The sequence below is a fragment of the Benincasa hispida genome, chromosome 5 (genome assembly GCF_009727055.1).
Source record: "Benincasa hispida cultivar B227 chromosome 5, ASM972705v1, whole genome shotgun sequence".
In the NCBI taxonomy this organism is placed as follows: Eukaryota; Viridiplantae; Streptophyta; class Magnoliopsida; order Cucurbitales; family Cucurbitaceae; genus Benincasa; species Benincasa hispida.
The window spans coordinates 24,333,791-24,358,943 of NC_052353.1; the positions used below are offsets into that span (position 1 = coordinate 24,333,791).

At 32.9% G+C, this 25,153-nt stretch overlaps 1 protein-coding gene across 1 annotated transcript; it reads right to left on the minus strand.

Moving 5' to 3' along the window:
• Positions 1-16,099: 16,099 nt before the first annotated feature.
• Positions 16,100-24,177, minus strand: LOC120078712 (transcription factor bHLH160). The gene is made up of 5 exons (XM_039033011.1): positions 24,088-24,177; positions 23,129-23,581; positions 20,969-21,334; positions 16,744-16,797; positions 16,100-16,425 (listed from the first exon to the last, which is right to left on the minus strand). The coding sequence occupies exons 2-5, from the start codon at positions 23,546-23,548 to the stop codon at positions 16,258-16,260; spliced, it is 1,008 nt and encodes a 335-aa protein (XP_038888939.1). The 5' UTR covers positions 23,549-23,581; positions 24,088-24,177; the 3' UTR covers positions 16,100-16,257.
• Positions 24,178-25,153: the final 976 nt, after the last annotated feature.

The following is a 25,153-nucleotide window of genomic DNA, read 5'->3' on the forward strand; positions in this document are numbered from 1 at the left end:
GTCCGAAACATGTGCTCATGACTAACCTGAAGAAGTTGGAACCACATTCAAAGGTTTGCCTTTTTGTAGGCTACCCCAAGGAAACAAGAGGTGGATACTTCTATGATCCGAGTGAGAATAAAGTGTTTGTTTCTACAAATGCTATCTTCTTGGAAGAAGACCACATCCGGGATCATAAGCCACGAAGTAAGCTTGTTTTACATGAGATTTCTAATGAGACTGAGACTACTGAGGGTTTGATAAGAGTTGTTGAACAGGCCGACAGATCAACAAGAGTTATTGAGGTCGGTACATCTAGTCAACCAGCTCAAGATTTGAGACCGCCTCGACGTAGTGGAGGGTTAGAAACCCACTAGATCACTACATGGGTTTGATTGAAGCCCATAACGTCATTTCTAATGATGGGGTCAAGGATCCGTTGTCTTTTAAGAAAGCAATGGAGGATGTTGACAATGATGAATGAGTTAAGGCCATGAACCAGGAAATGGAGTCTATGTACGTCAATAACTTCTGGGACCTTGTGGATCCGTCTGATGGGGTAAGACCTATTGGGTGTAAGTGGATCTATAAGCGAAAGAGAGGTGTAGATGGAAAGGTGCAAATCTTTAAGGCTCGACTTGTGGCAAAGTATTATACCCAAGTCGAGGGAGTTGACTATGAAGAAACTTTCCCACCTGTTGCCATGCTCAAGTCTATTAGGATACTCCTATCCATAGCCACATTTTATGATTATGAAATATAGCAAATGGATGTCAAGACTGCTTTTCTTAATGGTAATCTTGAGAAGACCATCAATATGACTCAACCAGAGGGGTTCATAGTTCCAGATCAAAAGAAAAAAGTTTGCAAGCTTAATAAGTCCATTTATGGGCTGAAACAAGTGTCTCGATCGTGGAACATTAGATTTGACACTACGGTCAAGTCATTTGGTTTTGATCATAAGTTGATGAGTCTTGTGTTCACAAGAAGATCATAAACAGCTCAGTAACATTTCTGATACTGTATGTGGATGATATCCTACTCATTGGGAATGATGTAGGGTATCTGACTGACATTAAAAAATGGCTAGCTGCTGAGTTCCAAATGAAAGATTCAGGTGAGGCACGATATGTGAAGGAAATCGGATCGAGATTTCCATGAGCAGCGAAAACAAGATTATTCCAAATCATAATCATGAATGAACAATACATTTACAGTCGACTTCAAACAAACAATTATACAATTCATACAGAAATTATAGCATGAAAAACTCAAATGAACAAAGAGAGAAACTCTACGAATATTTGAAGATGCGTCTCTACGCTCCGTTGTGCATGACCACTCGAACAACAGCAACCTTGAACACTCGATCTACGCGACTGCAACACAGCACGAACACTTCGCACTCGTCCTCAACGATCGCCTCGGCAATAAACTCCTTAGAAACAGCACGAACGACCTCTAGAAAACCTCGACGGTGTCGAGTTGAGTTTGACACCACCAACAAGGCTATCTTGGTATTCTCGGTGTGAGAATCCAGATGGTGGGCTCTGTTCGGACTTGGTATAAGGCAAATGAAGGAGGAAACACCAATCGTATACACGACTAGGCAAGTGGGAGATGGCGGAAACCTATCGTATAGGTCGATGCCTAATCGTTTAGATACAGCTAAGCGATCGTATAGCTCGATCTGTTGCCTACAGACACTACACGATCGTTTACTTAGGGCAAGCGATCATCTAGCAAAACTATGCAATCGTTTGGTAAACACTGCACAATTGTTTAGCTCGCCATTGCACGATCGTTTAGCTCATCCAGCCATCGTTTAGTAAATCCGTATTTACTTGACCACTCCGTGAATTTCTTTTGCACGAGAGAGAAAACTCAAAAAACCTTTTACGAAAACTTTTCAGCGTTTGTAAATATTCTTCTTCTTCTTCTTTTTTTTTTAAAAAAAAAATAGGAAAACCACTTTCCTTTTAAACTCACGGTTACCATGAATTCAATAATCACCCACTCATTTGGTTATTAAAGAAAAAATTAATTATCCAATAATTAATATTATTATAAATATAAATGATAACCAACTTATCATACTATATTTATAACCTAGAGTTTTAATATTTCATCTCATGAAACATATAAACCATAGTTGTTTTTCTATTCCATGGTACTTAATGTAAATCTCATTTACATCAATCCTCCACTAGATGTATCTCATACATCATACCAATTATATCATATATAATACGAAAACCTCTTATCAATTTGAACATTTCAAATCAACCCCAAGAACTGATCCTTAATTGAATCCATTGAGCTACCAAGGGGACTTCATAGACCTGTAACTTAAAGCTCCAACAGTACGTGAAGAACTGACTAAACTCTTTAGTCACGGGATCCACCATCCGTTAACTACTAGGTACTCCACTAAAGACCGATAGTTGAACTCTCCTTACCATATATATATTTTGTGTCTATCTTAACCAATCAGTAGTACAACAACCCTTCACAGATTGCTTGTAAGTACAATGGGCCAATAACCGTTATGCCTCTGTAGTTACATCTGTCTCCTTAAGTACCACTGATCCCTCTAATGAACATAAGTCATTCTACTATGATCGAGTCTTCTCTTCCAAAGAGAAGCTGTGGCCACTATGTTCAAGCCCTGGAATCAGCCATTCAAGAAGTGAATTCCATCTTGTGGATTGAGTTCCCAGCTCCCAGATCAGACAAGTCCCCAAAAAGGTAGGAATGTTGAGTTGGCAATATGACCACTCTCAAAGGACCGCCCTCAAAGGCAGGAGTTCCTAAAACACTCAGGATTGACACGACGTTGTATACAAAGTCTAATCATCTCGTGGTCCAGGTCTTATACAAACTCTTTTTATAGGACACACCCGTTCGCACGTATCCACATGAATGGTCAAGATCAACCATCTGTAGTAGTTTATAACACTTGCAAACCTCTACAAAGCGAGCTGTATCCGTAGTGTCTCCAGGATCAGGTATCCCACCTTAATCCTTATACTACAGACCTATTTAGGTTATCACTTAAGGCATGATCCACTTGTATATCACATATACATGCTTAAGTTCACATAAGATATCCAAGGAGCTTTGTTTATTAGATATGAGTAAATGCTAGAATTAAATAACACTTATTTTATTCATTAAACAATGTGTATCTTTACAAAACAACGAGACTCTGGAAGAATTAGGACACCAATCCCAACAGCATGTTCTAGGGATCTAGATCATTCGGGATCATAAGAACAAGAGTTAGTCTTGTCTCAGGCATCGTACATCGATCAAATGTTGATCAGGTACAAGATATAGGATTCCAAGAGGGGTTTGTTACCCTTCAGGCTTGGAATTATTTTGTCTAAGGATCAATGTCATAAGACAACTCAAGAGGTTAAGGAGATGAGACGGATTCTCTATGCTTCAGTTGTAGGAAGATTAATGTATGCAACATTGTGTACCTGACCCAACATTTACTATGCAGTAGGGATTGTCAGTCGGTATTAGTCCAATCCAGGATTTGATTACTAGACGGCGGTCAAGACAATCCTCAAGGATCTTCGAAGAACGAGGGACTACATGTTCGTGTATGGAGATAAGAATCTGATCCTTACAAGATATGCAGACTCTGACTTTCAGACCGATAGAGATTCTTGCAAATCGACATCGAGGTCAGTGTTCACTCTGAATGAAGGAACTATAGTGTGGCGAAGCATCAAGCAAGGATGTATCGCGTGTTGGGTTTTATGTCCTAAAACTCGTGGTTTGTAAACATTAGAACTTATTCTGAGAATTCAATAAAGTTGTTGTTGAATATATTGTTTTTAGAAATCTAATAAATCTAAGTCCCTTGACTATTATATGAGTACTTGAACTTTAAGTGGAGACATACAAGTAGATCAGGTTCGAGTAAATAGTCAAAATTATCTATAGTATATGAATAAGGTTGGGTACCTTATTCTGGTAACACTATTGGATGCGGCCTACTCTGTAGTTGTTACAAGGAGTTGTAATGTGCTACATACGAAGTGATCCTAATTCGTGCATGTTAAGACATGAGGAGTGGGGGTGTCCTATGCAAATGAGTTTTGTGCAAGATCGGACCATGAAGCCTATCACTCTTACTTTATAACGATGTTTACTGTTTAAGACTGACAATTTCGAAGCGATGACCTAGGTAACTTAACCTTAATCCTGAGCTAACTATGAACTTCTATTTGTTCGGGATTATCCATTGATCTGCAAATGGTGAGAGTAGACCAATTGCCTCTGCTCAATAAGCTTACCATTTTAGGGATAAGACCGGATGATTAGCTGGGAATATAGGGTGCAAAAGGGAATTCACTCCTAACCGATTAGGGTTAGTAGAGAGGTTGTTCCCTTCAAGTGCTGATTCTGGGTCTTGAATAAGAGGCCTCACCCTTTCATTGGCCTAAGAGGGATTCGATTTATTGATTGGATCACAAATAACTTGTTCATTAGGGGATCAGTGGAACTTAAGGAACAAGAGGTAATTTCGGGGGTAAAATAGAGATTCGACCCAGCCGTTATTAGAGCAACCTGTGAAGGGTTAACTTACTAATCATGGTTATATCGAGTGGACATAATATATCTACAGTGAGGGGAATTCAGCTATGGGCTTTAGTGGAATCACCCATTAGTTAATGAATGGGGGTTAGATCGGTCTAATGAGTTTAGCTGATTAATCTCGGATCGTTAGGCCCATGATCTATGGGTCCGGAGGTCCCCTTACTAGCTCATAAATGGGTACGCTTTTAAGGTAGCTTGTGAAATTAATTTGAAACGTTCAAATTAAACGGAACAAGAGAAAAAATATTTAAATATGATTTTAAAATATATAAAGATGATTATTGTGCAAAAATTAATTTAATATTTGATATTAAATTAATTATTTTTTTAAAATTTATTTATGAAATTAATTTAAGAAATCAGATTTTAAAATTAAAATGATTTAAAAAGTCATTTTTTATTTTAAAATGAAATGGAAAAATCGTTTTTGCATGGTACAATAATGAAAAAGAGTATTTTTCATTATCATCATCTTTTATGCTCACACACAAACCATGAATTTTTCTACCTTGATTCTCCAAGCATGCACTTCATCTCTTTGCATGTTTATCTTGAATATATAATGAAGATTGGAGTTGTTGGAGAAGGAGATGAAAAAAAGGAGGGATATAGAATTTTGAGAAAAAATCGTGGTGAAGAAGAAGTTGTCTTCTTCAACTTGCTGCTATGAGCTTCCCTTGTTTCTCCACATTTTACAAGCTATTCTTGAGTCCCACAACTCTGCCTAAAGCTCCAAGAGAATAGTAGGGAAGGCTTTTAGGTGGTTCACGTTGATATCAATTGAAGACAGCAGTTGTACAGATGATTTTTCTTGAAGAGATTCTTCAAAGGTATGTTCTGAAAACCCATTTTTATGAACAAATGCTTTAGTTTTTACCAAAATTAGTGAAATTAAGAATTCTTATGGATCCTTGATACTACCGCTGCATGTTGTTTAACTTAAACTCGCGGACTCCACTATGGAAGCCAAATACGTAGCCGCTTGTGAAGCAGCTAAAGAGGCTGTTTGGCTGAGCACATTCCTTTGCGATTTGGAAGTTGTTCCAAATATGGATTTTCCTATCACTCTTCTGTGATAACAGCTGGGCTGTGGAAATTTTGAAAGGAGCCTCGAAGTCATCGTCGGGGCAAACATATAGAGTAGACATACCACTATGATCAGGGAGATTGTGCATTTTGTGGTAATGTGATAATCACGAAGATCGCATCAAAGTACAACATTGTTGATCCCTTTACAAAAACTCTCACGACTAAAGTGTTCGAGGGTCACCTGTAGAGCCTGGCTCTGTGAGACATGCTGCATCTTATCTAGGACATGTGACATCTTTTCTAGGGCATGTGGGGTATGCCCTAGTTTATTGAATATTGTACATGTTTTTTCTTGTATTGTACATTAGTCTCCCAAGGCATTATGACAAGTGGGAGATTTTTGGGATTGGTGTCCTAATTCTCCTAGAGTCTCGTTGTTTGTAATTATACACATTATTTATGAATAAAACAAGTATTATTTCATTCTGACATTTACTCATATCCAATAAACAAAGTTCCATGGTTATCGTATGTAAACTTAAACGTGTATATGAGATATACAAGTGGATCATGCCTTAAGTGATAACCTAAATAGGTCTGTAGTATAAGGATTAAGGTGGGATACCTGATCCTTGTGACACTACGGATACGACCCGCTTTCTAGGGGTTTGCAAGTGTTGTAAACTACTATAGATGGTAGATCCTGACCATTCATGTGGAGACATGCAAGAAGGGCTATCGTATACAAAGAGTTTGTATAAGACTGGACCATGAGATGATTCGTGTCTGTATATAACGCCTTGATACTAGAGACTTACATATCACCTAAACTACAATAGGTGACATGACCTCAATCCTAAGTGTTTTGGGAACTCTTGCCTTTGAGGACGGTCCTTTGATTAGTATGGGTGAGAGTGGCCAAACTACCAACTCAACATGCCTACCTTTTTGGGAACTTGTCTAATCAGGGAGCTGGGACCTCAATTACACAAGATGGAATTCACTCCTTCCCTGAAGCAGGGGTAAGTAGAGCTCTCTTAACGGCTGATTCCGGGGCTTGAACATAATGGTCATAGCTTCTCTTTGGAAGAGAGGACTCAGTCATAGTAGGACTATGACTTATGTTCATTAGAAGGATCAGTTATACTTAAAGAGTTAGAGTAACTACAGGGGCATAATGGTTATTGGTCGAGCTATACTTACAAGCAATTTGTGAAGGGTTGTCGCATTGTTGATTGGTTAAGATGGACACATAATATATCTATAGTAAGAAGAGTTCAGCTGTCGGTCTTTAGTGGAGTGTCTAGCAGTTAACGGATGGTGGATCCCATGACTAAAGAGTTTAGTCAGTTATTCACATACCATTGGAGCTTCGAACTACAGGTCCATAAGGTCCCCTTGGTAGCTCAATGGATTCAAGTTAAGAATCAGTTCTTGGTGTTGATTTGAAATTTTCGATTGACAAGTGGTAATTCGATTATATATGATATGATCGGTATGATGTATAAGATACATCTAGTGGAAGATTAATATAAATGAGATTTACATTAAGTGCTATGGAATAGAAAAAGAGTTATGGCTCGTGTGTTTCATGAGATGAAATATTAAAACTATAGGTTATAAATATAGTATGATTAGTTGGTTATCATTTATATTTATAATAATATTAATTATTGGATAATTATCTCTTTTTCTCTAATAACCAATTGAGTGGGAGGTTATTGGTGGTTTCATGGTAATCATGAGATAAAAGAAAAATATTTTTTCCTAATTTTAGTAAGATTTGCAAGTTGTTAATTTTGAGATTTCCAATCTCAGAAAGTTCTCACGAAAGATTGTCAAGTAAATTAGATTTACTGAACGACAGCTTGGAGAGACTAGACAATTGTGGAGTGTTCCTACATGATAGACACTCAGCTGAACGATTAGCTAAATGATCACATAGCTTTAGCTAGATGATCACATAGTTTTTGATAAATGATTGGGCATTGATAACGGGCATAAATGCACGTTATCATAATGCTAAGTTCTTAAACAATGTTGGCTTGCGTTGATAAAATGTGTTAGATTGCATAGGAACAGTTGATTTTTGTATTTTTATGCAGAATATGCGTTGATGCAAGGCCGAAATTGCAATCATAAAAAATCATTGGTCGAGCACAGTATTACCGCAAGACTTTGCGGTGATTGTGTTTGCAAACAATTGCTCAAGAAGGATTGCTGCAACTTGGTCGGCCCAACTTGGTGGGCGCATCTGGGTGAAAGGCATAATTAATCGTGATGGGACAGAAAGCTGATGATGGTCTAATTCGAATTAAGCTGACAGCCACTAATGATAACAAGTATATTCAGCTTTTCGGTGACAAATATTCGGTGCATCAGTCAGGGAATTAAAGCCATCCCATCTGAGCAATCACAAGAGAGAAGCCGCCTTCACCCCGAAGCTCTATAAATACCAAAGGCATCCTTTAGAAAAGAGGTTCACCATCTCACGAGTTCACAAGTTCTATTCATAGTTTAGCCTTGTTCTTAGATTTTCTTTTACTTTAAGGCGGATGTGAGAGAAGAAATTTATGCCTACAGATCGTTCCAGTAAGCTTGGGAAAGCGCCAGAAGCTTCAAGAACAGAGAGAGGGCCGACTCCTGCAGAAGCAGGAATATCTTTTGAACTGAATTGAGATTGACAGTGTAAAAGCCTCGGTCAGCAATTTGACAGTGTAAAAGCCTCGGTCAGCAAAGAATTGCTACCAGACTCTGTACCTTTATCTTCTATTGTTATTTTGTACTCAAACTCATTCATAAAAATGGAACTTACTTCTCTATATCTATTCACTCTCTGTTATTTATGCATGAGTAGCTAAATCTGTTGAATGGGTTTAGAAGCATTTAGCTAGCACAACTGGGAATCTTCATTCTATGCGATTACCTTGTATTATGTATGCTTCATTCATCCATTAGAGATACTCGGGAGGGTAGTCTAAGGACAGGATCTAAGCTTGGGAAAGTCAGGTTAGAATCTAGGCTCGGGAGAGTCAGATTAAACGCATAATCAAGAGATAGGAGTTTAGGAATAAACACTGTTTGCTATTAACGCATCGCATGTATCCTAGAGATAAGATATGATTGTGTGCGGTCACCTTGCCTTTATGCATCTTACATCATCACATAGGACAAGAGTAGAGACTTAGGAATAAGCTCTATGAATACTTTTCCATTCAACACATGCGTCCTAGACTTAGGAGCATCGCATTTGCATTGGAAAATGACTTGCTATGCATGGTTGTAGCATGATCGCATAGTCTTAACGCATTCCCAAGTAACGCTAGCTAAAGACCTTCTCAACCCATTCATCTGCATACTCAGTGCATCTATCACACAATCAAACTTTTCTCAAATCCACCACATTTATTTATTTTTCATTACCGCAATCAACAACAAACCAATAATTAATTGAGTTACCGGTTACCGCAAGATTTTTTAAAAATTACCATCGCAACCTGTTTTCACAAGTCTCTGAGTTCGATCCTAGACTTACCAGGAACTCAGTGGGGTTTACACTTGGATTCCTCTGAGAAAACTTGAGTGCTCAATGCATTTTTCACCATCGCATTTCATCCACTATTCCACATCATAAAATAACGCACCAGGCATCGACCTATATGATAAGCTTTATCTTCTCCCAGTTGATCAATCATTTACACAATTGTCATCCTCTGGTTTCTACCTCTAACCAAGTCCACACAGAGCCCACACTCTGGATTCTCACACCGAGAATACCAAGGTAACCTTTTCGGTGCTGTCATACTCAACTCAACACAGTCGAGGTTCTGTGGAGGCCGTTCGTGGTGTTCGAAGTGTTTGTGACCTTGGTGATCGCATTGTTCGAGCGTTCGTGGTTGCCGACTTGCTGTGAACGAGCATTCATAATCGAGGGATCTTGAGGATGAGTCTTCAAAGATATGTGATTTCTTCGTTTGATCGTGTAGTAAAGCATGCTGTAATTTCTATTTTGCACATAGCCTATTGTTTCTGTTTGTGATTGTAATTGAAATGTTCATATATGATTGAAATTTGGAAAGATCCTTCCGTTGCTCATGGAAATCCTCATGTCTGATTTCCTTCAACCATACCAATCATACATTAGTAAGTGACCCACTACTAAGCCTACTAGATGCATGTTAACCATTCTATCTAGGTAGCTGCATATAATCATAACATATCAGTTGTAGTGATCCTGAAGGTCACATATCAATCATAAATGTGATTCCAAAGGAACAAATATCAGTAAAAGGTATGTAACCTGAAGCTAGACATATCAGTCAAAGGCGTGTAATGAAGGTACATATATCAGTTGTAGGTGCAGTCTCAAGAGAGCACTCACCAGTCAAAGGCATGTATCCCGAAGGTACACAAATAATTATAAATAAGCACATAAAAAGTCATGTAGTGTACGCTGCCTAAATAAAAAAATTAGTAGGTACCATATATACTTAGAATGCATCAGTCCACATACAAATATTTTATCATAGTTACAGTCATCTAGTTCAAGAAGTTTTATTAGAATGCTCTCAGTCATCAAAACATAACATCATAGTCACAATAGTCCATATCATTAAATCAAAAAGTCCAATCGTTATCATGAGGTTGGGACGAATGGTTCGAAGACGAACCAGTAGTAAGATACTTACCTCAAATTGCAAGCCCAAATAAGTTCAATAAACCTTAACTCTCGTTTATCCATAAAGATCATGAACCAGGTCATATGTCATAAACCCAATTTAGAATCAAGAATTAAACCAAAATTCCCAAATAGCTCCAAAGAACTTACATAAAAGTGCACTATGTCCCAAACCTCTTCCAAACTCCAAACAACGACTCCAACTTAAACAAACCTAAAGTTTAAAACATAACGCAAAATTAGTTTCAATCTCCTATGCCTTCAATACAAACTGAAATTTTAATAGAGAATTCCACAAACAAACTTCCAATCTACTCCTCGTCCAAATCAACTCAAAATTTCAAACCCGATTAAAGCAACTATGTCAATCTTAAAAGGGCTAACAAAAGTTCTTAAATACTCACCAACGACTGCCAGAAACATTGTCAATTTTGTGGACGATCTTTGACTTCTTTCAAGAACTCCAAGCCAACCTTCAAACACCAACGATGAAACAAATCTTTTAGGCCCAAAACATGATGGGTGCTCCAAAACAAACTATAAAAAATTCAACGAACCAAAATATACTTCAAAATGGAATTCTTATCTCGTCGAGACTGCCCTGCACTATGCCTATATCTCTTCCACTAGAGGAATTTGCCTTACCTATCTCAACAAGTCCTATCAAGACCGTTTGCCAAAGAATCATCATGTGACAGCGATCTTTTTTTTTTTTCCTTTCAAATTCTCTTTTTCCTTTTCCTTAACTTATAATTTTTTTTCCTTTTTCCATTCCAAAATCACAATTTCTTGTCCCTTTCCTTTATTTATTTACACACACACATATATTAATGTAAATATAGGTATTTCCTTCTTAAATTTCAACTCCAAGTCAAAAGATATCCATAATAAATATTCCTCTTCCAAAATATCTCAAAATCCTTACTTAACTAGACCTAATTAAATTGAGCCCAATATCTCAATTCTTCTTTAAAATTTCCCTCCAATTATTTTAAATCTTCAACCACTTAATAAAAATTGAATTATCTTATTATAATAATCTAATTTTAACCACAAACCAAATGTAATTCCCATTAATTCAGAGTTACTAGATTGAAACTAATTCAGCAAATCTATTAAATCTTGACTTCCAATCCATAATTAAAAATAATTCAAAATTGAATTAACTAAAATTACATAAAAATTCAGGATGTTACATAGATTGCCATGATACAACTTCCCATGCAAATGTAATCAAATAACTTGAAGTGAATTTTTTAGAATATAAAACACTAGTCATGTCTGCATCTATAAACCCGTTAAGCATAGTCTTTTCATTCGCAAAGCACAAACATACTTTTGAAGTACCTGTAAGATATTCGAAAATTCATTTCACTAAAATCCAATGTTCTTTCCCTCTGGAGAGAAATTGACTATTGATCCAATTGCATGAGCTATATCTGGCCTAGTACAGATCGTCACATATATTAAGCTTCCAAAGGCTGAGAAGTACGAAACTCCCTTCATTTCTTCCTTCTCTTTCTCATGTGAATGGCTCTATTTGGGACTAAGCTTAAAATGATTGTCAAGTGGAATACTTACTAGCTTAACTTTGTCCATATGGAACCTCTGAAGCACATTCTCAATATATTTTTCCTATGATAACTACAACTTTTTAGCATTTCTATCATGGGTAATTCACATGCCAAGAATTTGTTTTGCTAGCCCTAAATCCTTCATAGCAAAGAATTTCTTCAATTTCATCTTCAATTTGCTAACCTTTTTGGTATCAACACTAGCAGTTAATATATCATCTACATATAGTAGAAGAATAATGAAATTTCCATCGACAAATTTCTTAATAAAGACACAACGATCAGAAGTTGTTTCCTTATAACCATGCTCCCCCATGAACGAATCAAACTTCTTTTACCACTATCTCGATACTTGTTTTTTTCTATAAAGGTTTTTCTTTAGTTTGCACACCAAGTGTTCTTTACCTTTTACTTTGAATCCCTCTAGTTGTTACATATGTATCTCTTCTTTAATATCACCATGAAGAAATGTAGTTTTCATATTAAATTGCTCAATTTCAAATCTTAAACTCGCTGATAATCCTAGCACAACCCATATGGATGGCATTCATTACTAGTGAGAAGATCTCTTCAAAGTTTATGCCACTTTAATGATTAAACCCTTTCAAAGCCAATCTTGCTTTGTACCTTAGTTGTAAGCTACTTTTATCTATCTTCAATTTGAACACCCATTTGTTCTTAAGGCTCTCTTGCCCTTAGGCAACCTCACCAGTTCATATGTGCGGTTTTCATTCAATGACTTCATTTCCTTCTGCATCGTTTTGAACCATTTATCTTTACTTTTATCACTTATAACTTTCTCATAGCTTTCTAACTCTCTCCAATCAGTAAGCAATAAATATTCATATGGAGAATATGTTCTAGAAGTTTGGCGATCCCTGATGGATCTTTTAACTTGAACAATTTCTTGAATTAGTGGCTCTAGAATTGGTAACTCATCAAGGGGCACAATATTATCAAGACCATTATTATCTTCATCGACATCTTCCATGTCTAAAGAAGAAGAACCCATATCTACTAGATCACCATTATTAGATTGTGGTTTCATCGTGGTCTCTATGTCTTCAATGGTTTGATCTTCAAGAAATACATCATCTCATATTCTAACGAGCTTATTTTCAATCGGATCTCACAAACGATAACCAAACTCATCATATCTATAACCCAAAAATATGCATTGTTTGGTCTTATTGTCTAGCTTTAAACTCTTATATATGGGGACACGAACAAATTCTTTGTATTCAAAGACCTTCATATAATCATAGGAAGAATACTTTGTCCATATCTTCTGTGGCATTTTCACTTTTCAATGGAACGGTGCAAGAAAGATTTATCAAGTCCATTATGGTTTCTACAGCTTCACCTCTAAAATGTCTTGGCAAGTTTGAATTTGACGACATGCAATTTTCTCTTTTTACAATGGTATAATTCATTCGTTCAACTATACCATTATGCTGAGAAATCTTAGGAATTGTCATTTGATGTCTAATCCCATTCCTTTTACAATACTCATCAAATGGACCTCTATATCTGATAAGATTGAAAATGTTCTATCACTCTGCTTAATTCGAAATTGTTCCTAAGTTTTATATGTTTATTTAATGATTTTATAGGTTTCAAGCATCTAAGAGGTGATGGAGGGTTAAAGTTAAAATCTTGTTAAAATGGACCAAAATGGAGCTTGATTGCATCAATCAGGAAAGAATGAGCCAAATTACCATTTTGTTCTGGAGTCATGGAGCTTTTTCCCAAGAAGAGCATTTTGGTGAAACAAATGCTCTGGTGTATAATGAACAACGCACACACAATGCCCCAACATTGCACAAAGCGCAGATCTGCACTTCGACAAGGTGTTGTGTGAGGGCTAGAGTGCCACAGCACTACACCCTAGCGTTGTGGCACCACTGCTATATTATATATAGTTTCTTTCAATTTTTAGGTTGGAGGAGGAGAATAGGCCGATTTTAAGAGCTTTAAGCTCGATTTTGGCCATTCGTGGCCATAACCCATGAGTTTACTTTAGATTTTGAGTTTTATTTGTATATTTTGACATTGAGATTCAGTTTTGATAAACGATTGAAGGCCCAAACGTTGATTTTAAGGTTTGTTGGGCATTTTCTATGGATATTTTATGATTTTGATAATTGTTTTGGGGATTTTTTTGCTTGTTCTTGTTTTCTATTTTTTGAATGAACTCATAGGATGAGCATGCTAGTAGATTTAATTGACAACTAAATCGCTAATACTCATATGTTTGTTCACCCACACTATGCATGTTGTAGGTATCTATAATTGTATCTATAGGATGCTTAATTTGAGTAGCAATAGTTTTAGTTATAGCTATGGTTCGATTGCTAGGATTCTAGGGTCATCCATAGCGAAAGATGATGAAACTTAAGGAATGGAAATACTTTCAGTTAGATTAGGTCAATCTAGCGCAATATTCTAATTAATCCAAGAGCTTAATGTGATTAGCTAAGTAAATAGGTTTGTGTGACAACACTTAGCTAATTTATGAATCAACATCCGTGTTTCACTAAGGAGTTTGTCCGGATTTCTGTACATTTGTGAGGCTTGATCATCAGTTAACCCATGAATATTTGCATGATAAACCAATGAACTAATCCATAGATAGTCCTATGGTCTTTTAATCGTCGAAAATAATCTCGTGTATTGCTCTCTCTCTCTCTCAATCTATCTTACTTTTTGCAACTTAAATTTCTACATTTACTTTTTCTGTCAAATTAAATTAATCCAAAACCCCCGTTTTTATTGTTTTTTAAAGACCAATTTAGCTTAGAGATATTTTATCTAAGGTTCCCTGTGGATCAACCCGGACTTGCCACTTGTATTATTCAGTAGTATAAGTAGTTAGTTTGTAGATTATAATTTTTTTTTTGGTTGGCTCGGAGGGATTCGACGCCCCTTCAGTCCAATCAATACTCACCACCATTGTCTGTGCTAATGCATTTCAATTGTCGCCTAGTCTCTCTTTCTACCTTGATTTGAAACTCTGTAAAAAATAAAAAAAATAAAAAAATTCAAGACCTAATCTTTGGATTTCAGTGTACGCCCACACTTTTCTAGAATGATCATCAATGAATGTGACAAAATACAAACATGGGAGTGCACCCTATCCAATACATTGGAGCTTATCTGTGCATGGGCTTTGAATGATACTCTATGTTGCTTACCAGCTTGATAATATGAACAAGTTTTAGGAATTGTGCTCTTTGCTTGCGATACGAGACTCTTCTTCGCAAGAATGTCTAATCCTTTATGAGTCATATGACCAAGTCATCTTAACTGCATTTTCATCACAAACAACATATGAATCATTTGTGGCTATTGCAACATCCTTTCCTTCATTTTTTTTATTCTTTTTCTTGTTATGTTCTTGTTTTCATTTTCGACAATGGATCTTCTTATGAACTATCTTCCCGTTTTGACTGAATTGTTGAAGGATTCATCGTTTTCCTTCTCAACTCTTCATTTAGAAGACTACTCTTAACAATACTCATAATAAGCTTTCCATTGGGTGAGAAATCACTCAAAGAGACCACCAATTTCTTGTAGCTATTTGGTAATGAACTTAAGGAGCAATAGTGCTTCAAGTTCATCTTCCAAGTTCATTTGCATATTTGAGATTCACAATACTATGCATTTTATTAAAATTTTCTGCAATTGGAGTCTCTTCTTTATATTTCAAATTTACTAGCTTTCGTATCCAGAAAGTTTTATTGCCTACACTCTTTCTTTCATACAATTATTCCAACTTTTTTCATAAAGAATCTGCCTTTGTCTCTTTAGCAATGTGATAATATACACTATCATCAATCCATTGACCTATAAATCCAACAACTTGCCTATTCAAGAGTTCCCAATCTTCATCAAACATTTTTCCTTAGCTGCCTCTCCCTTAATTAGAGCATGATATTTTTCGCAATAGAGCAAGTCCTCCATTTTTCCTTAAAAAATTGGCAATTCATTCCATTTAAACTGACCATTCAACTTGTGTTAACATCCATGGCTACACACTAAAAAAAAAAAAAGTTAACCAACCAAGTCCACCAAATCAGTACAAACTTTATGTTGACTCGCTAATTTGTTGCTAACACCAAGTTCTGATGTCACTTGTTGGGATTTTAATATATAACCAATAAATATAAAGTCAAAAGAAACCACAAGCACAATGGAGAGGAAAAATAATGACACAAAGATTTATGTAGAAAATCCGAAAAATCATGGGACAGCTCTAAAATGACTTCCACTAAAAATATAATGGGTTACAATAATTTCTTCCCTAGTCGTATCTAGAGATACAACAACCATCGACAAAAGAGTACATAAAAACACACTATGAAGAAAAAATGGATCACAAACTTAGGGAGAGAGCTTTCTCACGAGGACGACAACTCTGAGAGAACAATAACGAAAGAACAAACCACTTATTTGACTGTCACACGAACTGCACCTTTTCTTCTCGTCCTTCCTTGCCTCAGGCCTCTCTTGCCTCACTCCTTTTTCATTTTGTAGATTGTTCACTGTTAACTTCTCCACAAGAAAAGAAGATGAAGCAAGCTTGCTGAACAGGCTTTTGATCTCATCCACACATAAAAGAACTTAGTTGGCTATATTGGACCCATTTTTTCTTATTATTAGTGGGGACCCAACATAATAACATGAAAGAATAAGTGTACTACATTTTATATATGTCAAAGTACAAATACATAGTTGGAAACATATTTCAAAGGTTGAAGCTACACAAAATAATTAATAGAATTCTCTCAAATTGAAGAGAACCTGAATTATTGTTGCTATGGTGGTATATATGTGTATATAAATGAATCAACATAACCAAGAAATTACCTTTTTTCTTAATATTGATTTATAATCAGCAGCTTCTTGTACACTTCTATCCATCTGCATAAATCACACATTAATCATTGATTTAATGTATAATGAAAATCATAAAATGGAACATATTGTACACTTCTATCCAAACCTCCCATCTCTCGGTCATTATGTTAATTGTTTGAGATTCTCTTATTATTTCCCTTTTTTGTACCAAGAAGAATATGGAACCAAATGAAATTAAAATTGGGCTCCCTACAAATACAACCAAAGATTTTCTTTTGTACAAAATGGGGTTGGGTGCGTTCATTCTGAATCTTTGTTTTTGTCAAAATAATAATAATAATAAATAAATAAATAAATAATAAAACAATTTAAATTTTAAGAAAGATACCTTGATTAATATATGGTTGAATAAGCATTATAATAGTTTGGAGATAAAAAAAAAAAAAAAATAGAACTTTAATTTGTTGCAAGAGATCAACTTGTACTTATACCAAAACCAAGACATAAAAATCATCCATCCCATCGTTTATTTGAAAGAATTTAAGGGAGAGTTTGGGGTAAGAAATTGGTTATTATAGTCCTAGATTATTATAGTTGAATTATAATAATTTGTGCTTGGAGTGTAGTTTGTTTTAGATTGGGTTATAATAGTATGTGTTTGAGGTGTAAATTATTTTGGTTTGAGAAGAAAATAATAAACTCTTTAGCAAAGAATAAAAAGAATGATAATTTTAAAATAGTAAATACTGTAGCAAATGGAGAGGTTTAGCACTAAACGCCTAAGTGGTTAAAAGCATTTTGTTTTACACTTTAGAAATACTTTTTTTTTCCAAATATTTAGAAAGTCGTTATAAATGTATCCTACATAAATATATTTGGATTAGGCTTCGACATTTCCCATGACTTGGATATGTCATCTACTTGTTTAAAAATATTTCAAACAGTCAAACCAACACAGGTTCTTTCAAAGTGTTTTGTCCTTACTCACATGCTGTCTAAACAAATTCTCAAAAGGTTACCCAGTATAGGATTGCTTCAAACTGAGCACTCTTAACTTTAAGTTTCCTATAATTGAGTCACCGAAAAGGAATATGCACCTTCTTGGTATAGGTAGTAATTTTCAATTTTTAAGTTTTTTTTAATCATACTTTATATCCTCAAGATCCCTCTCAATTAGATGTAATCTCGGTTTCATTTATATACACCTCCTAAACTCGGGTGTTACATGGTACTTCAAAATATATCCTACATAAAATTAAGGAATAACACTCTTCTTGTGATGAATGTATAATATGACCATATAATTAGCAAACTACTGTATTTTTTGTAGTCATATGAAAATATTATTGATCATGTAAGGTAAATATTACTTCAGATTGTCTATAACCGTTTCTTTTTGGGGGAGTTTTAGAATAGGAATTAAAGTTTTTATTTAAAAGAAAGCAGTTTTTGAAATTATAACTTTAATTTTTCAAATCTCACTTATTTTCTAAAACTATATTTTTTTCTCTATTTGACATATTTATCTCAAACAAATAATCTCCTTCTCTCTCTAAAAAAAATTATTTCATTATCTAAATATCTCCTAAAATTTATCCTTAAAAATAAGTCTATCAGTGTCTGTCATTGATAGTTCTAAAAGTTTGCTATATCTTATAAATATTTTGATTTATTTTTCCATATTTAAAAACAACCCTATTTTAATATTAATTTTCCCTCCATTTTCAATTTTAAAATTTCTCTCTAAGAAATGCGCACATATTGTTGGATCATTCTCTTTATATGTCTTTTATTTCTTTTGTAATATATGTGTTTTTTTTCTCCTGCCTTCTAAATGAAGGCTCATTTCAATGCTTTCACGTGTTTATTTTGTTATATTATAGGATTATGAAAATTCTAAGTCTTGAGAATAGTTTAAACACAAGACTCGAGGGGTATTATCTCATGCTTGATTCCTATTTTTCGAACCATTAAAGAGCTGTTTGGGAGATTGAAATGTAATTAGAATTACTGAGAATCAGAAGAGTGTTGAAATGTGTGATATATTGAGGGTGAAACAAAAATGGAATCGTGAAGCATAGAAACTGTGGAAAAGTGGGTTGGATTGAAAACTGTGAAAACGAAATGGGTTTAATATTACAAATTTGACCCAAAACGCTCAATCCAAACATGAATTTTTTTATTATATTTAATTTTAAATCCATCCCACTCCAGGAAAACAACCAAACCCTAAATAATCTTGCATGATTTTAGTTTTGGCTTGAAAAGGTAAAATTGGACCTAAACTACGTATTAAGCCGTTAAAATGGTTTTATTATTCCTATGCTAACCATTATAAATTTGGCCTTATTTTATGTTTAATTGACAGCTTGTCAATAGAACGTTGTTGAGAAAATCTAGATGGATATATTTTAGGTTTTTAATATGGAAAAATAATTAATTCAGCTTGGAAAGGTATATTAATAACCTTAAGAAAATCTCTTGGCTTACGATTTATTTATTTATTTTTTTGAAACAACTCTTGCCTTATGATTTTTTGTGCATGATATTTGTTTTTTAATCACTAATTATTCCAATAGTTCTTATTAACAAAAAAAAAAAAAAAAAAAAAAAAAAAAAAAACAAACACACACAAATTAGAAGAAAGGAGGATTATTTTCAAAAATAAAAAAATAAAGAAAACTATTTACACAAGATAGCAAAACTTAATCATTTTAGACTTCTATCAGTTTCTATCACTAATAGACATTGATAGAAATCTATAAGTATCTATTAGTGTTTTTTTGTTTTATCTGTAAATAGTTTAATATTTTTTTTTTATCTATGAAAATTTTCCTAAAATAAATTATATAAACCAGAAATATGTTTGATTGTTTTTTCTTAAAAAAAACAAAAGATGGGTATAGTTTTTGCGTTATAAAAAAATAGAAACAGAAAATATATAACAAGAAAAAAAACCTCAAAAACTAAAATGCTCATTGAAGCTAGCAGTCTAAATAATTAAATTAAGAAAAATTATTTTAAATGAGAAAATTGTTAAAAATATTTACACATAATAGCAAAATATCATAGTCTATTTATGATAGACCGCGATAGACAACGATACTACTATTTGTATCTAATTGTGTCTAATTGTGTTATGATAGACACAGGTAGTAGTCTATCGCTGTCCATCGTGGTTTATTACAGTTTGATATTTTGCTATCATTTATAAATATTTTGATTCATTTTCCTATATTTGAAAACAAACTTTAAATTAATCACAATAAAAACTAATACTATTGTTAAAATATATAACAAAAAAACAAAAAATAATAAAATCAATTTATATCTCCAACTTTAGAGGTGGTATCATTTAAAAAATTCAAATGAATAATTGTATCAAGTATATTCAATTATTAATAATTTTAGTTGAGCTGAATTTAGTTTTATTATCCAACGTTTTAGGGATAAAAATTCATGTTTACCTTTGTATCTAGGGTTTAATTTTAGCTGTACTTCCAATTTTTAAAAATTTGAAATTAAACATATACAAATGTAATTAGCAAGACTAAATACCTCTAATTAACATAACCAAGAAAATCCCAATAAGGTACAAAAGAAAAGTTTTATTCAACAATAAAGATGTTCATAGAGTTTAAAACTTAAAATTTAAAATTTAAGGTCTCATTTGATAACGTTCTTAAATTTTCTACTTTTGAAAGTTATATGATCTTGTTTCCTTCACATTTTTTACTATGAAAAAGAAACATTTAAATTATTGGTCAAATTTCGAACATAGAAACATGTTTATATATATAATATATATATATATATATATATATTTTCCACATGGACAAAAGTACATTTATAATGATACTTTACTAATATGATATTTTATGGATATTTTAATAATATCAAATGTTATTCCTATTTTAAAATTTCTGATTTTTGGAGTTTTATCCCCATATAAGTAAATAGCTAGAGAAACTTTCGAGTTATATGAACCAGGAATAGAACCAATAGACGATATTTGGGTACAATTTCAAATCCGTTAAACATAGTATGGTTTTCGAAAATATAGGTAGAAAAGGAGATAACAAAACAAATGAAGCTAGTGAGATGAGAATAGGGTTTATAAGCTTCATTTTTTTGAAAAAAATACATAAACTCAAAAATCAAATGGTTATCAAACCGTCGTATAATATATTAGAAAAAAACATAATTATTTATGAAAATAATGTAATAAACATACCTGAATATGCAAATGAAAGCTGAGGGTGAGATGGTCATGAGAAACAGAAACTGTTGAAGCACCAATGATGCATAGGCCTTCTGCTTGTGCTTTTTGAATCAAATTTGAGAAGTTAATAATAACATTATTGTTTCTTTGGTTTATGCATATTTGGATGATCACTTCTCCTTTGCAAAGTTGATGGATTGAAACAGTTGGATTATTATTCAACCCTTCATTTTCATCAACTAATAATACTCTTTCATTGCTCATCTCTTTTGCTTTTATCAATTTTTGTTTCTTTTGGTTCATATTTTCAATCTCTTTTTGTAATGTTGGAATGTAGTCTACAACTTTGTCAATTATGGTTCCTGAGCTCCACCTTTTCTGCAAACAAATTAAACTATCCAAATCAGACAAATCTCAATTATAATTAGGGTTTCCATATTGCTTCTTTATATATTTTCCCTTTTTGCCTTTTTGACTTTTCAATCAATTATTTGTTTTAAATTGAACCATTGTTAAACACATAATTGAAAATTTTAACGTATCTGACAACTATATTCGAGAGGCACCTAGGGTTTTTGGTTTTAAACTCATTCGAAGGTTTGAAGTTGGGATATCTAAATCGGTATGACCAAGAGACCCCAAACCCTAATAAGATATGCGGGCATCAAATTAACGTGGGAATTTTAAAAAATAGAAAAATAAGGAAGATTATTTACACAAAATAGCAAAATTTAATCATTTTAGACTTCTATCAGTTTTTATCACTAATAGACACTAATATACTTCTATCAACCTCTATCAATGATAGATTTCTATAAATTTTTATCATTGATAAACACTGATAGAAGTCTATCAGTATCTATTAGTATTTTTTGTTACTTTTGTAAATAGTTTGACATTTTTTTATTTGCGAAAATTTCCAACTTAATATTCATATTATCTAATAAAGTAATTTTTATTATTTTCTAATATTATCGTTTTGATAAGAAATTAAGTAAAAGGTATATTTGTAATTTTGATATGATCGGTGATATGATATATGGCATTAGAATTTCATTGGGAAATTGTTTAAAGCTTTGTCATTAGGTTGTTTTGGGCAGTTTTTACAATGAATCAATTTTGAGCATGCACGTAGTTTTTTTTTTTTTTTTTCAAATTTAGTCAAGAGAGTTTTTTGAAAATATTGCAATTACTGTGTTGAGTTATTCAAGTATGAATATTGGGCATCCAATTTTATGGGTATTTGAATATTGAGCCAAAGATAATTTTTTTTTGTCTCAAGATCAACTTTAATCTTAAGGCATTCCTTAGGGTTTTGAATTGAGTTGGGAGTTTTAGTGTGTTTGCAAATTAGAGGTTCACATGCCAAAGGACTCCTATCATATATATATATATATATATTTATTGTAAGTGGATTTGCCATTTATTAACTCATATCATATATAATTTGTTTTGTATCATATAACTGGGTCAGAGAATGTGGCATTCGTTACATTTTTTTTGTGCCAACCATGTTACATGTAAATAAGGTCATTATAGTACAATTACATTTTGAGGATATTTCACTTACAATATATAAATCCAATTCTGTTTTGTTTCTAATATAATTTTGTCCAACTTAACTAGAAACTATACATGCATAAATTTGTAAATAATGATTACTTAATTTTTTTTAAAAAAAAAACATTAACATGCATGATATGAAAGTAAACCACAAACCTCATTTCGCAAAATTTCCAACAATACGTGTATACTTTAAAAAATAATAATAAAACAAAGTGCCATCCATATATTAAAATAAATATATAAAGAATTATTGGATAAATTAAAAGTTTTCAAACAAAAATAATCATCATAAAAATAAATTATTTATATAAGAAAAAACACTAGATACCCCTAACATATATGAATTAAAGTGTGGAGGTGGGGAATCGAATCTCTAATCTCGAGGTTGATAGTACGAATACTATACCAGTTGAGCTATTCTCAGGTTGACACATCCAAAATAATTAAAAATGTAAGAATTTGATATTAGATGATACTTTTTAAGATTTAGAAACCCTATTAGACAATTTTTTTTTAAAACTTTATGGACAAAATAGACAAAAACTTGAAATTATCGAGACGAAACTCGTAATTTAACCGAAACCAAAAAGTAAAATAGGTACAAACCTTTGATCTTCTAGCATTGGGAAGCAAAGAGCGAAGGGAAAAGTAGGAGTGAGAGAGTTGCATCCTCCTCTGTCTTTCTCTAGCATTGTGTTCTTCTTTCTTTGCATTTGCTTTATTTGCAATTGAGGGTTCAATATTAGCATTAATTATGGATGATGGAATTAATTTTGAACTTTCTTTCTCTAAAACCCCATCAATATTTTCTTCCAAACCCAATAATGTTGCAGCTTCCATGAGTGACCCAAGTATTTCATCTGATAATAATGCTTCTCCATTTTCTGATAATTGAGTTTCTTCTAATTCCCCATTATTGTTACTCAAACTACTTAATGATAATCCTAATAATTCTGGATTTTCTATCTCTGAAATTCCATTGTTTTCATTCATCAATATATATTCCTCCCATTGCGTCAATGACATATTGAAAAAAATACTCCCTTTTACTCTAGTTTCCTGCAAAATCCATTCACAATGATATTTAATCAGCTCATAGTACATCAATTTCTCCTAATTTTGAAGATTTTGATGCATTTTAAGTGTTTGGTCTTTTTCAAAATTATTACTTTTAACCTACTTAACATTGTTTACCGTTTTCAAACCCTAAACGTGTTTGAATTTGATTTTTTTTTTTTGAAACTTATGTTCATTTTGAAATTGGCCAAAAATTCAATCATTTTATAAGATGCAAAACATTGAAAGAAATAGAGAGGAAATAAACTTAATTTTTAAAAATCAAAAACCAAAAATAAAATGATTATCAAACGGGCCTAAATAATTATCGAAACTTTCAAATAAATAAACCACAAACAAAAATAATTAGAGACCCATTCTTGTATGTTTCTCTTAATTTCTCATTTCATACAAGAGGAAGAATTCTCAAGAAGTTCAAAGTAAGAGTTTCAACAGACAAAAGCAGAAAATAAATAAATTAGAGGATTGAATTAATGAATTGAGGATACCTTTGTGTTCTCTCTAGCTTGTTTGATTGGAAGGAGAGAAGAAGAAGAAAATGGAATTCTCTTGTTTGTTAGAAGAAAGAAACTCCTTAAATGCATCCAAATACAAAAACTCCCATAAAAATAAGAAAATAAAAGTCAATTTCAGACTCTTATACTTCTGAAACCCAACAAATTGTTTTTTTTTCCCCTTTGAAGATAAACTCAACAAATTGTGATATATATATATATAGTATCAACTCACTAAATATTTTTTTTAAAAAATAAAAATCTAACTATATAAAATAATAGGGTAGATAGTGAGATTTATATTTTATTTTAGTGCTTCCAACTCTAATTAATGCTTGTTATCCTATATTTTATTGTGGACTTTTATTTATTGGTTTTCTTTCTCGGGTCAATGAAATAGTCCTCAATTATCATTTTAAAGAGATGACTCGATTCTTTATCTTGTTAAACTATTTACAAAAATAACAAAAAAAAAAAAAAGAAAAAAAAATGTTACACTATAGATTTTTAATAGAAGTCTATCACTAATAGACACGGATAGAAGTCTATCACAAATAGAAATAGATAGAAGTCTATCAATTTTTATCACTGATAGATTTTTATCGGTCTCTATCAATTTCTATAAAAACAAATTTAAAATTTTGCCATTTTATATAAAAAAATTTCTTTATTTTTCTATTTTTGAAATTCTTTCTTAATTAATTCTCTTGTTATTCATGTTTTCTTAATCATCTAGCAAAAAGTATATAGTATAATGTGATTCGTTTACTATTTTCCTTGACCTATAAATCCCTATGACTTGGGCCTTCTCTGGATTCAGTTCTATGGTTTGGTTAAATCTCACAAATGACGTGTAAAACCAATCAATATATTTTTTTTTATATTTTTACTCAAATTTAAATACACAATTTAGCTAACACAATCAATATGATACAGAATATTAGTTCTTTTTTTTTTCATTTTAATAAAAAAAATATATTGTAACATATATTCCATGTAGCAATATTAAATTGTAACGGCATGGAAGATTTGTGAGTTTTACTAGAACATCAAATTCTCA

Bases quoted from the DNA above. Each gene is read 5' to 3' on its own strand.
- LOC120078712 (XM_039033011.1), bottom strand. From the start codon at position 23,548: ATGTCATTGACGCAATGGGAGGAATATATATTGATGAATGAAAACAAT. The intron at 21,335-23,128 runs GTTTGTACCTAT...ATTTGTTTGCAG, and splicing joins CCAATGCTAGAAGATCAAAG to AAAAGGTGGAGCTCAGGAAC. The intron at 16,426-16,743 runs GTAATTTCTTGG...CTTGTGGAGAAG, and splicing joins AATCAATATTAAGAAAAAAG to TTAACAGTGAACAATCTACA.